Source organism: Oncorhynchus kisutch, linkage group LG2 (assembly GCF_002021735.2).
Source record: "Oncorhynchus kisutch isolate 150728-3 linkage group LG2, Okis_V2, whole genome shotgun sequence".
NCBI classification, from domain to species: domain Eukaryota; kingdom Metazoa; phylum Chordata; class Actinopteri; order Salmoniformes; family Salmonidae; genus Oncorhynchus; species Oncorhynchus kisutch.
Genome location: NC_034175.2, coordinates 15,506,539 through 15,524,520, shown reverse-complemented (window position 1 = coordinate 15,524,520; position 17,982 = coordinate 15,506,539). Strand labels below are relative to the sequence as shown.

The 17,982-nt window shown below is 43.0% G+C and overlaps 1 protein-coding gene across 2 annotated transcripts in view; it reads right to left on the bottom strand.

Annotated features, from left to right (window-relative positions):
• Positions 1-3,386: 3,386 nt before the first annotated feature.
• Positions 3,387-17,982, bottom strand: part of mindy3 (MINDY lysine 48 deubiquitinase 3) — a 46,644-nt gene continuing 32,048 nt past the window's right edge. For both annotated transcript variants that reach the window (XM_020506045.2, XM_031788474.1), the window contains 3 exons: positions 5,575-5,662; positions 4,736-4,807; positions 3,387-4,374 (listed from right to left, as the gene is read on the bottom strand). In XM_020506045.2, the coding sequence (XP_020361634.2) occupies positions 4,225-4,374; positions 4,736-4,807; positions 5,575-5,662 (310 nt within the window). In that variant the 3' untranslated portion in view covers positions 3,387-4,224. The remainder of the gene's footprint in view (positions 4,375-4,735; positions 4,808-5,574; positions 5,663-17,982) is intronic.

The following is a 17,982-nucleotide window of genomic DNA, read 5'->3' as shown; positions in this document are numbered from 1 at the left end:
CCAACATCCTGTAGATATACAGTGTAATCTTATCAAAGCAGAACAATCCACTATGCTCACATCACTCCCCCAGTGTGTGTGTGTGTGTGTCCTGTGTGTGTGTTTCTGCATTAACTCAGTCTGCTCCTAATCAGCATCAGGAGAGTTTTAATTTAATCTGAACTTTAGAATGTTTGTTGTCAAAAGACGGAAAGTCTCATATAGTCATAGTGAGCTGTAAAACTGTGACTGTGTGCTGGGGAGTACTGGTCTTTCTCAGCTGTTATGAGGAACATGTTTAGGAGATGCTTTATGTCCATTTGTGTTGGAGTAACATGACTTATGTGGACCACATTGTCCAAACATCTGTAATGACCTTAGTAACAATTTATTTAGCTATGGACCAAAATGAAGTACTTAGGCTGGAACGTATGCATTTCTATGTCACTGTGTGCGTGTGTAGAGTTAGGATGTTACTGTAAACCACTTCTTCATATTTTCAGACAAGTGATGTGAACCAGGTGGGGTTGTGTATGTTGTGTGTGTCTGAGTGTGTGTGTTATAGAATCTGAGGCTGCATGGTGATGAGAGGGAGTCACAGTGAACAACCTTGACCTACCAGATGGAGAATTCAGACAAGTTTCCCCAACTCTCCTTAACCCCTCCCGTTCGCATGCCCTCTTCCTCCTTTACCCCTCCTTCTGTTCTCAATCTCTTTCCTTACGTCTCTCGGCACTCCTCTTGCTGTCCGTACCTCTCTCTTCATCTCAATCTACCCTTTCCCTCCCTCCCTGTTAATGTAAACTCAGCAAAAAAAGAAATGTCCTCTCACTGTCATCTGCATTTATTTTCAGCAAACTTAACATGTGTAAATATTTGTATGAACATAAGATTCAACAACTGAGACATAAACTGAACAAGTTCCACAGACATGTGACTAACATCAATTGAATAATGTGTCCCTGAACAAAGGGGGTTCAAAATCTAAAGTAACAGTCAGTATCTGGTGTGGCCACCAGCTGCATTAAGTACTGCAGTGCATCTCCTCCTCATGGACTGCACCAGTTTTGCCAGTTCTTGCTGTGAGATGTTACCCCACTCTACCACCAGGGCACCTGCAAGTTCCCGGACATTTCTGGGGGGGAATGGCCATAGCCCTCACCATCAGAAATAACAGGTCCCGACGTGCTCAATGGGATTGAGATCCGGGCTCTTCGCTGGCCATGGCAGAACACTGACATTCCTGTCTTGCAGGAAATCACGCACAGAACGAGCACTATGGCTGGTGACATTGTCATGCTGGAGGGTCATGTCAGGATGACCCTGCAGGAAGGGTACCACATGAGGGAGGAGGATGTCTTCCCTGTAACGCACAGCGTTGAGATTGCCTGCAATGACAACAAGCTCAGTCCGATGATGCTGTGACCCTCCACCTCCAAATCGATCCCGCTTGGTGAGACAAAACCATGACTCGTCAGTGAAGAGCACTTTTTGCCAGTCCTGTCTGGTCCAGTGACGGTGGGTTTGCGCCCATAGGCGACGTTGTTGTCGGTGATGTCTGGTGAGGTCCTGCCTTACAACAAGCCTACAAGCCCTCAGTCCAGCCTCTCTCAGCCTATTGTGGACAGTCTGAGCACTGATGGAGGGATTGTGCGTTCCTGGTGTAACTCGGGCAGTTGTTGTCATCCTGTACCTGTCCCGCAGGTGTGATGTTCGGATGTACCGATCCTGTGCAGGTGTTGTTACACGTGGTCTGCCACTGCGAGGAAGATCAGCTGTCCGTCCTGTCTCCCTGTAGCTCTGTCTTAGGCATCTCACAGTACGGACATTGCAATTTATTGCCCTGGCCACATCTGCAGTCCTCATGCCTCCTTGCAGCATGCTTAAGTCACGTTTACGCAGATGAGCAGGGATCCTGGGCATCTTTTAAACAGTGTTTAAAACTTCTTAGGGATAGGGAGCAGTATTTTCACATCCGGATGAAAAGCGTGCCCAAACTAAACTGCCTGTTACTCAGGCCCAGAAGCTAAGATATGCATAAAATTGGTAGATTTGGATAGTAAACACTCTAAAATTTAAAATTCATTATCGAACAAAAGGATGTTTCTGGGACATTTTGGAGTGCAGAAAGAAGATCTTCAAAGGTAAGGCATTTATTATATTGTTATTTCTGACTTTTGTGTCACCACCTGCCTGGTTGAAAATGATTTTCATGTGTTTGTATTCGGGGCGCTGTCCTCAGATAATCAAATGGTCTGCGTTCGCCGTAAAGCCTGTTTGAAATCTGACACTGCAGCTGGATTAACATGAAGTTTAGCTTTATTTTGATGTATTACACTTATATTTTCGGTTATCTTGAATATTGATATTTCTGTAGTTTGAATTTGGCGCTCTGCAATTTCACTGGATGTTGTCAAATCGATCCCTCTAAAGGGATTGGCGCGTGAAGGGATCACTAACAGGTTAAACCCTTTACAATGAAGATCTGTGAAGGTATTTGATTTTTGCAAATTATCTTTGAAATACAGGCACCTGAAAAAGGGATGTTCCTTTTTTTTTCCTGAGTTAATGTTGAACTCCAGAGACAGATGGAACCATTGTGGCTCATTACATTACAGACGAGCATATGGTCTCACACATGCATATGGTGACCAACAACAGACAGACACAAACATAGAATGTACCGTGCCTGTATACCTGCCATTCTCAGAGCACATATGCTGTCTGAGCATGTTTCTTCTTGCTGTGTGCAGGCACCCAGAGGTGGACAGTTTAACCCAGTGTACACACACACGTGAACATCACTCTTAAAATTGCCCTTTTGAACAATGTTGAGGTGGACTGTTCTTTCTCAACTGTTTCGTGTAAATCCAAGATGAACAGAATGAAAAGAGACTTCAGATATTCAACAGGATATCAGTTCTTAGAAACTTTACCTGGCGAGGATACACATGCGTGTGTGTGTACACACATACACACCGAGAGGACTAGAACAAGAGTAGTGCTCCTCTCTTTGGTGTGCCACATGCCTGTGTTATGATGGTCATTCACCAGGTAAAAGCATTCTAATTTGTATGAGTTTCAGTGTGTGCTCAATAGTTCAACCATCCGTTATTGTTCTCTCCATCTCCCAGACTCATCCAACAAACACAGAGATATCCCCTTTCCAATAACACACATACACCAGACTGACAGACATGCAAGCACATACATACAGGCCATGTTCGAGAGCATTCTGTTGAAATCAATGAATTGTGGGTAAATTGTGACTGACTGATCTACAAACAATAATGAGTAGTTACTTATGATGCAAATAGACAGATGGTTAGGTGAGACTACGATGCAATGTGATGTGTAGATTAGTCAGTCGTCAGTCGCCTGCAACATCGAACAAGCCCACACACAAGTGAAGAAAAACGGGTTTATTAGTTGGGGGGGGCAATAAATACATGAATACCATATCACTTCCTATGTTGATATAATGAGAGAATTCAAAATCAGCCAAAGGTTCTACTCCCAGGTCAAACCACTAAACAGGAGGAATTTCCTCATATCGCTGCTGTGATTGGTCCCTTTATGCTGTAAACACCAGGGTGTGTGTATGTGTGTGCGTTACCCTTTTACTCTAATCTCCTGTGAAAACCCTTGAGGCTAGTTTCCCAGCCCCAGATTTAGGCTGCTCCTGGACTATTTCAATGGAGATAATGCAGTAAACCTAATCTGGGTCAGGGATACCCTGCCTCAGTACTAAGAGGTCAAACTAACTTAGCTGTAGTTAGAATAGGAGAGTGTGTGTGTGTGCACTTGGAAAAAGCTTTGGTTGTTTCTCTAACAGTCAGACAGCTGGGTGGTACAGAAGCATAGATCCAGTCAGTCAGTTACAGGTTTACATTCCAACGAGGTCAGCTATCTCCTTTATATGTAGTTCTTATTAGGTGAATATATCCCAGAGTATAAAACAGAGTCATCTATAGAGTGATAAGTCATTCAGCTTTTTATAACAAACCAAAAACATCCTGTGACTTAATTTACAGTCATGTAAAACACAACAGAGTTAACAGTAAACAAGTGTGTCTGTATGTCAAATGTGTGTAGTGGCATGTATGTTCTGTGTGTGTTTTTCGCCTGCCCAGGACAGGGAGCAAATTCCTGTGTGTGCAGCAGTGTACATGCACTGTGTCTCTCAGTCTTTGTGGCCTTCTTTCCTTTAGAGACCAGTCAGTCCTCTACGACCCTAGCAGCGAGTTAGTTAAGTGAAGGGGAGCGGTCAGTATTCCACAGCAGTTCTATGTAGGGCCACTTGGTCTGGAGGCAGCGCTTCACTGGAGTGTCATCTGTCCTCACCATGGGGTCCTCAAAGCCCAGGACCAGGGCTGAACCCTGTACATACTCCACCTGACAAAGAGAAACACACACACACACACAGTCAGTATGCACACACACATTACATTCTCATTCTTACCCCCCTTTTGACCTCCCTTTCCGTAGCAACCAGTGATCCGGGTCAACAGCATCAATGTAATAGTATAGCTTCCGTCCCTCTTCGCCCCAACCTGGGCTCGAACCTCTGCACACATCGACAACAGCCACCCTCAAAGCATCGTTACCCATCGCTCCACAAAAGCTGTGGCCCTTGCAGAGCAAGGGGAACAACTACTTCAGGTCTCAGAGCGAGTGACGTCACCCGATTGAAACGTTATCAGGGCGCACCACCGCTATCTAGCTAGCCATTTCACATCGGTTACATATATCTTACCCTCTCATTGTGGTTGGACTGTTTCAGGCCATTGTAGTGGTAGACAGGGAAGGAGTCTGGGATTCCAGTATCCTGTAAACACAATATATAAACCAGTTAACAATCATCCCTGGGGTGTGTGTGTCGATAACTCTGCTCTGGAAGATGTGGGTATATCGGAACCCACAGTTTGACTAGAGAACATTCTCTAAACCAGACAATTCAGCATACTTTAGCCTGAAACCCATAACCCACGTATGTGTGTGTGTACGCATGTGAAACCCTAACCCCAATCCCACAGAACAGCCTATATTAGAAACCAGTCAATAACGACACAGGCCCAAACACTTTGTTGGGACGTTCCAGAATGCTAACAGACTGTGTGAGTGTGTTTATGTGAAACCATAACCTCAGTCTGTGTGTGTGTGTCTGTGTCTCCAGTTGGCTAATGGCAGTATAATTTCTTTGTGGCCGAGGGCCATTCCTCTGGTGAGTCCCCGAAGCCCTGATCACTTTAACACACTTCCCGCTCCTCTCTCTTTGTCCCCACCTCCCTTTCCCACCTCTTTCTCTTTGCCTCTCGCTCTCCCTCTCTTCAGAAATGGTTCCCTGCCACTGAGACCCTGTCTGAGCAGGGGTTTGTGTAAACATATATTTAAACATTTCGGTCACCATTGCATTACTGTAAAAGATTTGATTCAACAAATTCATATCCATCGTCAGCCACAAACCACTAACAAAACGGAAGCGCTCATGTACGTACATGCATACGCCAAAGATATTTCTTGTTTATCGGTCTTCACAGTTTATTTTATGGATATTGCTGCAGCTTTGAAGTATCTCAGCTCCTCTTCAGTTACCTGATCAGGGAAGAACTCCAGGAGGAACGGAGCCAGCAGCACGATCCCCAAGCCCTCTGGATCCAACTTACTCTTCATCAGACTCACACTGGAGACGGAGCGAGGGAGAGAAAGAGAGGAAAGAGTTACATTTGACAAACATTTCAACATGATCTTATAGTCTAAGCACAGCAATGAGACATACCTCCAATTCTTCAGAAAATCTTAAAAATTGTCCCTGTTTTAAAGCAATGATAAAACTTGTGTCAGTTGGAGGGAGAGAAGGGGGAATTGAGAAGGGACATTGGGTGAGAGCTAGAGAAAGGGTGGAGGTGAGGAGGGAAGGGGTGAGGGAGGGCGATGGGGTGCAGGTGAGGACAAGGGGTGCAAGTGAGGAGAGGCCAAAGGGGTGGAGAAGGGAGGGGTAGAGGTGAGGAGGAAGGGTGGAGCTGAGGAAGGAGGGGTGCTGGTAGTGAGAAGGGCTGTCTGAGGTATAAATGTGTCATGTTCTGCGTAAAATATTTGGTGTAAGAAAGCAAACACTGGAGAAATGTACGGTAACCCCATCTGATGGTGTGTGTGTGTGTGATACTAAATATACCACTAGACATTCCTGTGTGTTAGAGCAGGAATATTATTCTTATTCCACAGTGATAAAACAGAGAAACATTTCCCTTTTAAGGCAGAAATAGAGTGTTACATGCCCAGACAGAGGCTGATAACCCAGTTAAGACTGTGTGTGTGGGTTTGTGTGTCATCTGATGTTGCAGTCAGATAAATAATCCTCTGCATTGTCATTAACAGCAGACTCCTACATTTCCTCAGTGAAATCAACGTCCTGAGCAAATATCTAAATGGGCTTTTTACGAAGTTACCATACGACAGACCAGATATTCACCCTACACATCCTAATTGACAAACAAACAAAACAAAAGCTAAGTATTATTATGCTTTGAGGATTTCAAAAAAGCTTTCGACTCAATTTACCATGAGGGTCTGCTATATAAATTGATAGAAAGCGGTGTTGGGGTAAAAAACTAAAAAACATACAACATAAAATCCATGTACAGTCGTGGCCAAAAGTTTTGAGAATGACAAATATTAATTTCCACAAAGTTTGCTGCTTCAGTGTCTATAGATATTTTTGTCAGATGTTACTATGGAATACTGAAGTATAATTACAAGCATTTCATAAGTGTCAAAGGCTTTTATTGACAATTACATGAAGTTGATGCAAAGAGTCAATATTTGCAGTGTTGGCCCTTCTTTTTCAAGACCTCTGCAATCCGCCCTGGCATGCTGTCAATTAACTTCTGGGCCACATCCTGACTGATGGCAGCCCATTCGTGCATAATCAATGCTTGGAGTTCATCAGAATTTGTGGGTTCTTGTTTGTCCACCCACCTCTTGAGGATTGACCACAAGTTCTCAATGGGATTAAGGTCTGGGGAGTTTCCTGGCCATGGACCCAAAATATCAATGTTTGGTTCCCAGAGCCACTTAGTTATCACTTTTGCCTTATGGCAAAGGTGCTCCATCATGCTGGAAAAGCTATTGTTCGTCACCAAACTGTTCCTGGATGGTTGGGAGAAGTTGCTTTCGGAGGATGTGTTTTTACCACTCTTTATTCATGGCTATGTTCTTACGCAGAATTGTGAGTGAGCCCACTCCCTTGGCTGAGAAGCAACCCCACACATGGTCTCAGGATGCTTTACTGTTGGCATGACACAGGACTGATGGTAGTGCTCACCTTGTCTTCTCCGGACATGCTTTTTTCCGGATGCCCCAAACAATCGGAAAGGGGATTCATCAGAGAAAATTACTTTCCCCCAGTCCTCAGCAGTCCAATCCCTGTACCTTTTGAAGAACATCAGTCTGTCCCTGATGTTTTTCCTGGAGAGAAGTGGCTTTTTTGCTGCCCTTCTTGACACCAGGCCATCCTCCAAAAGTCTTCGCCTAACTGTGAGTGCAGATGCACTCACACCTGCCTGCTGCCATTCCTGAGCAAGCTCTGTACTGGTGGTGCCCCGATCCCGCAGCTGAATCAACTTTAGGAGACAGTCCTGGCGCTTGCTGGACTTTCCTGGGCGCCCTGAAGCCTTCTTCACAACAATTGAACCGCTCTCCTTGAAGTTCTTGATGATCCGATAAATGGTTGATTTAGGTGTAATCTTACTGGCAGCAATATCCTTGCCCGTGAGCCCTTTTTGTGCAAAGCAATGATGACGGCATGTGTTTCCTTGCAGGTAACCATGGTTGACAGAGGAAGAACAATGATTCCAATCACCACACTCCTTTTAAAGCTTCCAGTCTGTTAATCGAACTCAATCAGCATGACAGAGTGATCTCCAGCCTTGTCCTCGTCAACACTCACACCTGTGTTAACGAGAGAATCACGGACATGTCAGCTGGTCCTTTTGTGTGGCAGGGCTGAAATTCAGTGGAAATATTTTTGGGGGATTCAGTTCATTTGAATGAATTGCAATTCATCTGATCACTCCTCATAACATTCTGGAGTACAGTGGAGCAAAAAAGTATTTAGTCAGACAACCAATTGTGCAACCAATTCTCCCACTTAAAAAGATGAGGCCTGTAATTTTCATCATAGGTACACTTCAACTATGACAGACAAAATGAGAAGAAAAAAAATCCAGAAAATCACATTGTAGGATTTTTTATGAATTTATTTGCAAATTATGGTGGAAAATAAGTATTTGGTCAATAACAAACGTTTCTCATTACTTACTTATATATATATATATATATACCCTTTGTTGGCAATGACAGGTCAAATGTTTTCTGTAGGTCATCACAAGGTTTGCACACACTGTTGCTGGTATTTTGGCCCATTCCTCCATGCAGATCTCCTCTAGAGCAGTGATGTTTTGGGGCTGTTGCTGGGCAACACGGACTTTCAACTCCCTCCAAAGATTTCCTATGGGGTTGAGATCTGGAGACTGGCTAGGCCACTCCAGGACCTTGAAATGCTTCTTACGAAGCCACTCCTTAATTGCCCGGGCGGTGTGTTTGGGATCATTGTCATGCTGAAAGACCCAGCCACATTTCATATTCAATGCCCTTGCTGATGGAAGGTTTTCACTCAAAATCTCATGATACATGGCCCCATTCATTCTTTCCTTTACACGGATCAGTCGTCCTGGTCCCTTTGCAGAAAAACAGCCCCAAAGCATTATGTTTCCACCCCCATGCTTCACAGTAGGTATGGTGTTCTTTTGATGCAACTCAGCATTCTTTGTCCTCCAAACACAACGAGTTTTTACCAAAAAGTTATATTTTGGTTTCATCTGACCATATGACATTCTCCCAATCTTCTTCTGGATCATCCAAACGCTCTCTAGCAAACTTCAGACGGGCCTGGACATGTATTGGCTTAAGCAGGGGGACACCTCTGGCACTGCAGGATTTGAGTCCCTGGCGGCATAGTGTGTTACTGATGGTAGGCTTTGGTCCCAGCTCTCTGCAGGTCATTCACTAGGTCCCCCCGTGTGGTTCTGGGATTTTTCCCTACCGTTCTTGTGATCATTTTGACCCCCCGGGGTGAGATCTTGCGTGGAGCCCCAGATCGAGGGAGATTATCAGTGGTCTTGTATGTCTTTCATTTCCTAATAATTGCTCCCACAGTTGATTTCTTCAAACCAAGCTGCTTACCTATTGCAGATTCAGTCTTCCGAGCCTGGTGCAGGTCTACAATTTAGTTTCTGGTGTCCTTTGACAGCTCTTTGGTCTTGGCCATAGTGGAGTTTGGAGTGTGACTGAGGTTGTGGACAGGTGTCTTTTATACGGATAACGAGTGGAGGACAGAGGAGCCTCTTAAAGCCTCTTAAAGATGTTACAGGTCTGTGAGAGCCAGAAATCTTGCTTGTTTGTAGGTGAAATACTTATTTTCCACCATAATTTGCAAATAAATTCATTAAAAATCCTACAAATCTGATTTTCTTTTTTTTTGTTCTCATTTTGTTGGTCATAGTTGAAGTGTACCTATGATGAAAATTACTTGCCTCTAATCTTTTTAAGTGGGAGAACTTGCACAATTGGTGGCTGACTAAATACTTTTTTGCCCCACTGTATATGCAAATTGCCATCATACAAACTGAGGCAGCAGACTGTGAAAATTAATATTTGTGTCATTCTCAAAACCTTTGGCGACAAACAAGTGTGTGAGGTTAAAATGAGCAAAAAACACATTTCTTTCCTCAGGGATGTGGGGTGCAACAGAGATGCAGCTTGAGCCCTCCAACATACACTGAGTGTACAAACCATTATTTTTTATTTTACCTTTATTTAACTAGGCAAGTCAGTTAAGAACAAATTCTTATTTACAATGACGGGTTAATGACTGGGTTAACTGCCTTGTTCAGGGGCAGGATGACAGATTTGTACCTTGTCAGCTCAGGGGTTTGAACTTGCAACCTTTCGGTTACTAGTCCAACACTAACCACTAGGCTACCCTGCCGCCCCAATCTTTCCAGGTCAGACTGACCAGGTGAACCCAGGTGAAAGCTATGATCCCTTATCGATGTCACAAATTAAATCCACTTCAATTAGTATAGAGGAGAAAAGGTTAAAAAAAATACTTAAGCCTCTAGACAATTCAGACATGGATTGTGTATGTGTGCCATTCAGAGGGTTAATGGGCAATACAAAATATTTAAGTTCCTTTGAATGAGGTATGGCAATAGGTGCCAGGGGCACTGGTTTGCGTCAAGCGCGGCTGTATTTTTCATACACAACAGTTTCCTGTGTGTATCAAGAATGGTCCACCACCCAAAGGACATCCAGCCAACTTGACAACTGTGAGAAGTATTAGTGCCAACATGGGCCTGTGGAACGCTTTGACACCTTGTAGAGTCCATGGCCCAACAAATTGCAACTCAATATTAGGCAGGTGTTCTAAATGTTTTGTACACTCAGTGTATACATCAACGAATTGCCAAGGGCAGTATAACAGTCTGCAGCACCCAGCCTCACTCCACTAGAATCTGATGTCAAATGTCTATCATTTGCTGATGATCTGGTGCTTTTCTCCCCAACGAAGGAGAGCCTACAGCAGCACCAAGATCTTCTGCACAGATTCTGTCAGACCTGGACCCTGGCAGTATGCTTGGGAGGTATCCAGATCGTCATACTGACCTTGTGCCATCCTGGGATATTCAGTAATACCAGCACTGAATACAAGGGGCGCCATTTTCAAACCCCACTGCAATCCGAAGGTTAGCAATGCTAACAAGTACATGTAAAATCCCATAGAGAATGCTAACTAAATGCTAACAAGTGCAGTGCAAACATTTGACCTAAACTATTCGCAGGACAGACATCCCAGCTCAATGTTATACATCTAACTCAAATTCTACTCACAGGTTACCTAACGAAAAAAACTAATTAGACAGAAAGGCTCTTGATCCAGTTCCTTTTTATTTTTTCAAATATATATTTTTTTACATTTCGCTAATTAAATTACTTCACCAATCAGTGCGGCTAGAGCAGGCAAGCTAGTTGCTTACGTGCGTGATGGACTGAAAAGTGTAGCTTACAGCGCAAGATGCAACTGAAATTTTGCGGGTGGGGAGAGAGAGAGAGAGGGTTGCAAACTAGTCACCTTTCAGCGAAATATGACGTTTTGAATCTAAAATAGGTGACCTACGTGATTCGTGTAGATCCGATGGGGTGGGATCACTACTGGCTGTAAGCAAACGAGTGATGCGCATTTGGAGCAATACTGGCTGCTATATCCAAGGCTCAGCCCATCGTTCACATAACAGAATGCTATGGGGGGTGATAAGGGACATATATAAGCCTAGGCAACTGTACCACCTGACATGACACCAACGCCTTACTAACGTTTGCGTGACTCCTGCGTTAAGTGCTAATGAAAGTCATAATGTGCATAGTTTATATTAATTAAATCTCAACCATAAATGTTAGAAACGTACCATTTTTCCTGTGCAAGCAGACATTCCAACGTAGCCAACTTGAACTATAGTGTAGCCTACGACTTGTGTATCTCCTGATATCGCTAATGGCCTAGAAAGAATGCCCAATCTATAGATGATCTTTCTTTCCCCTCAACAGCACATGGCATGTTATGTTATCTTATATCGCTGTATACAGATCTAAATGTTGTTAGCCAAATCACAGACTGTGTTGTTACCAGTTCCACATCAAACAACCAATAAGAGTTGTGTCCACAGCTTTCAGAGGAGTTCATAGGTGCTATTCGGGATCCTTGGGATGTCCACACCTATCAAGTATAAATGTAAATTGGTTAAGTTTAGTGTTAGTAAAGGCTAAGTACGTCCCAAGGAATCTGGATTGCAGTGACTGTTCATAGAGAGAGACTGGCATGCTATTTGAGAGCTAGGCGGCAACTCAGACATAAATGTTTTTAAAATTATTTTTACAAGTGGCAAATTTTCAAGTGTCTGTCCCAGATAGTTTCCTTATTAGAGACGATTAAAATAATTACCAAGATGTCCTTGATCCAACTGAGGAGTAAAGTAGGCTATATTTATGTTGTGATATTGTTAGGAAATATTTAGGTCTACAGTGTTAAGGCAAATGTGGCTTATTTGAAAATATTTTTGGGATGAAAACGTATTTTTTAAAATTTATTTTAGCTTTATTTAACTAAGCAAGTCAGTTAAGAACAAATTCTTATTTACAATGACGGCCTAGGAACAGTGGGTTAACTGCCTTGTTCAGGGGCAGAACGACAGATTTGTACCTTGTCAGCTGGGGGGTTTGAACTTGCAACCTTCCGGTCCATTATTTACTGTATCGATAGCGGAGTGGGCTAGTGTTCAATAACGTAATTTTATGTTCTAGTATTACTTATTTGATGGATCAATTAAATTAGAAACGTGGACGGGTACGCGATTTCATTCAATGATTACGTTATTGTACAAGGTAGATACAGGAGTAGTCTATAGCCTACAATAATGTAATTGAATGTGCTGTAGTATCATTTATTTAATATATGAATACAAATTGTAAAATGGGGATGGTAGGCTACTTCACTTAGTGAATACTAAATATATTGCCATCTCCTGGAGTATGTTAATGACGGCTTTTCAGCTGTTAGTCAAGATGTAATGAGCCAGAGCAACCAATCAGCATTACTGCAGCTGTTCTACCCACCACCCACACAGATCTCCCTCCACAAGCAAACACATCCTCTTCTCCTGTTCAACTAATTTGCCACCACACTAAAAATGACTGTACATATACCCCTGTGCCCATCTCAGTGTAACTTGATCCATCCAAGGCCTTAGCTGGGTGCATAAAATGTGACAAGGCAAAGCAAAGCACAATTGCCCCAGTGTCGTCCAGGTTAGGGTTTGGTCGGGGTAGGTCGTCGTTGTAAATTATTATCACATGACTTGCCCTGTTAAATAAATACTTCAATTTAAAAAAATGCTAATAAAACATGACGTGTCTAACTTGCACCGTTATGCAACTATTAGGAGACTAGATACGCTGCTACCACATTGACCCCCCCCCCATTTGTTTTGTACACTGCTGCTACTCACTGTTAATCTATGCATTGTCACTTCACCACTACCTACATGTACAAATTACCTCAACTAACCTGTACCCCCGCACACTGACTTGGTACCGGTACCCCCTGTATACAGCATCGTTATTGTTACTTTTTATTATCTGGTAAATATTTTCTTAAACTCTTCTTGAACTGCACTGTTGGTTAAGGTCTTGTAAGTAAGCATTTCACGGTAAGGTCGACACTTGTTGTATTCGGGGCACGTGACTAAGTTTGATTTGATATAGCTAATCCTGGCTACCAATGTCCTAGTATTAATTTATTGAGGCAAGCAGATCAGAGATGCCATGTGTATGTGACACACATGGGCATATCTTTGTTTTATTTAGCTTATTTTGCCTCCCAGGTATTCGCATTTAATGCATGAATACAGTTGAAGTCGGAAGTTTACATACACTTTAACCAAAAACATAAATGTCAGGAATTGTGAAAAACTAAGTAAACATTCCCAGTCTTTAGGTCAGTTAGGATCACCACTTTATTTTAAGAATGTGAAATGTCAGAATAGTAGAGAGAATGCTTGATTTCAGCTTCTACTCCTTTCATCACATTCCCAGTGGGTCAGACGTTTACATACACTCAATTAATATATCCACATAATTTCCTTTCCTCAAGATGCCATCTATTTTGTGAAGTGCACCTGTCCCTCCTGCAGCAAAGCACCCCACAACATGATGCTCCACCCCCGTGCTTCACGGTTGGGATGGTGTTCTTTGGCTTGCAAGCCTCCCCTTTTTCCTCCAAACATAACGATGGTCATTATGGCCAAACAGTTCCATTTTTGTTTCATCAGACCAGAGGACAGTTTCCAAAAAGTACGATCTTTGTCCCCATGTGCAGTTGCAAACCATAGTCTGGCTTTTTATGGCGGTTTTGGAGCAGTGGCTTCTTCCTCGCTGAGCGGCCTTTTAGGTTGTCAATATAGGACTCATTTTACTGTGGATATAGATACTTTTGTACCCGTTTCCTCCAGCATCTTCACAGGGTTCTTTGCTGTTGTTCTGGGATTGATTTGCACTTTTCGCACCAAAGTGCATTCATCTCTAGGAGACAGGATATTGACCTCATCCCGTCAGTAGAGGATGCCTGGTTATTCTTTAAAAGTGCTTTCCTCACCATCTTATATAAGCATGCCCCATTCAAAAATGCTTGAACCAGGAACAGATATAGCCCTTGGTTCTCTCCAGACCTGACTGCCCTTGACCAGCACTAAAACATCCTGTGGCGTACTGCATTAGCATCGAATAGTTCCCGCGATATGCAACTTGTCAGGGAAGTTAGGAACCAATATACACAGGAAAGCAAAGGCTAAGGCTTCCACCTGGCTACCCCTATCAACAGCCCTGCACCCCCCACATCCACTTGCCCAAGCCTCCCCATTTCCCCTTCACCCAAATCCAGATAGCTGATGTTCTGAAAGAGCTGCAAAATCTGGACCCCTACAAATCAGCTGGGCTAGACAATCTGGACCCTCACTTTCTAAAATTACCTGCCGAAATTGTTGCAACCCCTATTACTAGCCTGTTCAACCTCTTTCATATCATCTGAGATCCCCAAAGATTAGAAAGCTGCCGTGGTCATCCCCCTCTTCAAAGGGGGAGACACTCTAGACCCAAACTGCTTCAAATCTATATCTATCCTACCCTGCCTTCCTAAGGTCTTCGAAAGCCAAGTTAAACAGATCAAATCAATTTATATAGCCCTTCGTACATCAGCTGATATCTCAAAGTGCTGTACAGAAACCCAGCCTAAAACCCCAAACAGCAAGCAATGCAGGTGTAGAAGCACGGTGGCTAGGAAAAACTCCATAGAAAGGCCAAAACCTAGGAAGAAACAGATCACCGACCATTTCGAATTCCACAGGTACCTTCTCCGCTATGTAATCTGGTTTCTGAGCTGGTCATGGGGGCACCTTAGCCACGCTCAAGGTCAAAAACTATATCATAACTGCCATCGATAAGAAACAATACTGTGCGGCTGTACTCGTAGACCTGGCCAAGGCTTTTGACTCTGTCAATCACCACATTCTTATCGGCAAACTCAACAGCCTTGGTTTCTCAAATGACTGCCTCGCCTGGTTCACCAACTACTTCTCTGATAGAGTTCAGTGTGTCAAATCGGAGGGCCTGTTGTCCGGACCTCTGGCAGTCTCTATAGGGGTGCCACAGGGGTCAATTCTCGGGCCGACTCCCTTCTCTGTATACATCAATTATGTCACTCTTGCTGCTGGTGATTCTCTGATCCACCTCTATGCAGACGACACCATTCTGTATACTTCTGGCTCTTCTTTGGACACTTAACTAACCTCCAGACAAGCTTCAATGCCATACAACGCTCCTTCCGTGGCCTCCAACTGCTCTTAAATGCAAGTAAAACTAAATGCATGCTCTCCAACCGATCGCTGCCAGCACCTGCCCAGGATCACTACTCTGGATGGTTCTGACTAAGAATGTCATCAACTACAATACCTAGGTGTCTGATTAGACTGTACACTCTCCTTCCAGACTCACATTAGGCATCTTCAATCCAAAATTAAATCTAGAATTGGCTTCCTATTTCACAACAAAGCATCCTTCACTCATGCTGCCAAACATACCCTCGTAAAACTGACTATCCTACCGATCATCGACTTTGGCGATGTCATTTACAAAATAGCCTCCAACACTACTCAGCAAATAGACTACATCCTATCACAGTGCCACCCGTTTTGTCACCAAAGCCCCCATACACTACCCACCACCACCACTGCGACTTGTACGCTCTCGTTGGCTGGCCCTCGCATCATATTCATCGCCAAACCCACCGGCTCTAGGTCATCATAAGTCTTTGCTAGGTAAAGCCCTGCCTTATCTCCGCTCACTGGTCACCATAGCAGCACCCGCCCAAAGGAAGGCGTTCCAGCAGGTATATTTCACTGGTCATCCCCAAAGCCAGTTCCTCCTTTGGCTGCCTTTCCTCTGCTGCCAATGACTGGAGCTAAATGCAAAAATCACTGAAGCCTCATAGCTCCCTCACTAACTTTAAACACCAGCTGCCAGAGCAGCTCACAGATCACTGCACATAGCCCACCTGTAAATAGCTCACCCAGCTACCTCATCCCTATACTGTTATTTATTTTGCTCCTTTGCACCCCAGTATCTCTACTTGCACATTCAACTTCTGCACATCTATCACTCGTGTTTAAGTGCTATATTGTAATTATTTCACCACTATGGCCTATTTATTGCCTTACCTCTCTTATCCTACCTCATTTGCACAGACCTTTTCTAATGTATTATTGACTGTATGTTTATTTATTCCATGTGTAACTGTTATTTGTGTCGCACTGCTTTTCTTTCTTGGCCAGGTCGCAGTTGTAAATAAGAACTTGTTCTCAACTAGCCTACCTGGTTAAATAAAGGTGACATAAAAAATACATGTATTGTGTGGGGGGGGGGGGGGGGGGGGGCATTGAAATATGTTTAGTCTGATGCCTGTTTATTCATAAAAAGCAGAAGATGGTAAATAGCATTAATCACAATGGTTAGCCTATGCAAATTAATAGGCATACATTTAGCCTGATTGGTAATAAATGACATGGGGGAAAGTCTGGATCCTAGTCAGGCTTTTGTTTGTCAATTCCAGATTAAATATAGGTCTACACGTGTATCAAATATGTAAGCAATTGTGTGCTAAATCAATGACAAACAGCTTAAATGTTCAGGATTCATCATGATCTGTGATCAAAACAGGCTGGGATTCTCCCGAATAATGTTTGTATCTATTAAGGTGTTTGGTCGATGAATAGACCCATACCGATTCTAACTTTTTGGTATGTTGCATAGCTCTACATTATGAAGCTGCGCAAGACCTTCGATAGGTTAGTAGACTGGAAATAATTGTGGAGTTTATCATTGTTACAGCTTGATTCAGTGTATCATGCAGCCCTCAGGTACATTTCAAATCAGAAACGTCTCACACATCATTGTGATTTCTACAGCGCTGTTGGCTGGTCGTCATTGACCTTGCGTAGGCTTAAACACTGGTATACACTGACTTATAAGGCCATATTGGGTAAAATGCCCTTTTATTTCTGTTCTTTTTTTAGTCAGGTCAGTAAATAAATATAAATTACAGTCCCATTCTGATTGCTTCTAACAGTACCAAAAATGAGAACAGGACATGGTAGACAGTTTTAGTTACTTAGCTCCGTGGTCCTGGAATTCTGTCAAACATTTTAAAACGTGATGATCTAGTTTCTTTGGAGTTTAAACACTTGATCGATGTATATATTATAGAAGAGTGGAATTGTTTTTAGGCCAGCTGTTTTTAGCAAAGACTTTGTGTTTTTAATGTACAAGGTTTTTGTTGTACTGTATGTGTGTTTATAGTTTTGTTTAATATTGTATTAGTGTATGTTAGTAAGTTGTTTTGTCTGAAACATTGTTCCCTCTGCTGCTATTGGCCAGGTCTCTCTTGGAAAAGAGATGTTCTCAATGAGAAAGAAAAAAACTGTATAAATAAAAAGGTTAAACATTTTTTAAATAAAGTTTTTATTTTTCACCTTTATTTAACCAGGCAAGTCAGTTAAGAACAAATTCTTATTTTCAATGAGGGCCTAGGAACAGTGCATGAACTGCCTTGTTCAGGGGCAGAACAACAGATTTTTACCTTGTCAGCTCAGGGATTCGATCTTGCAACCTTCCGGATACTAGTCCAACGCTGTAACCACAAGGCTGCGCGTTAGGTGCTTACTGGACCATGGCAATCTGTGTAAAATGTTAACTAGCTTACAAACTAACCACTATCTGTTAACTAATGTTTTCCCTCTACAGTATGTGGTTAATTTTCAGAATGAGAGAATTAGATGAAAA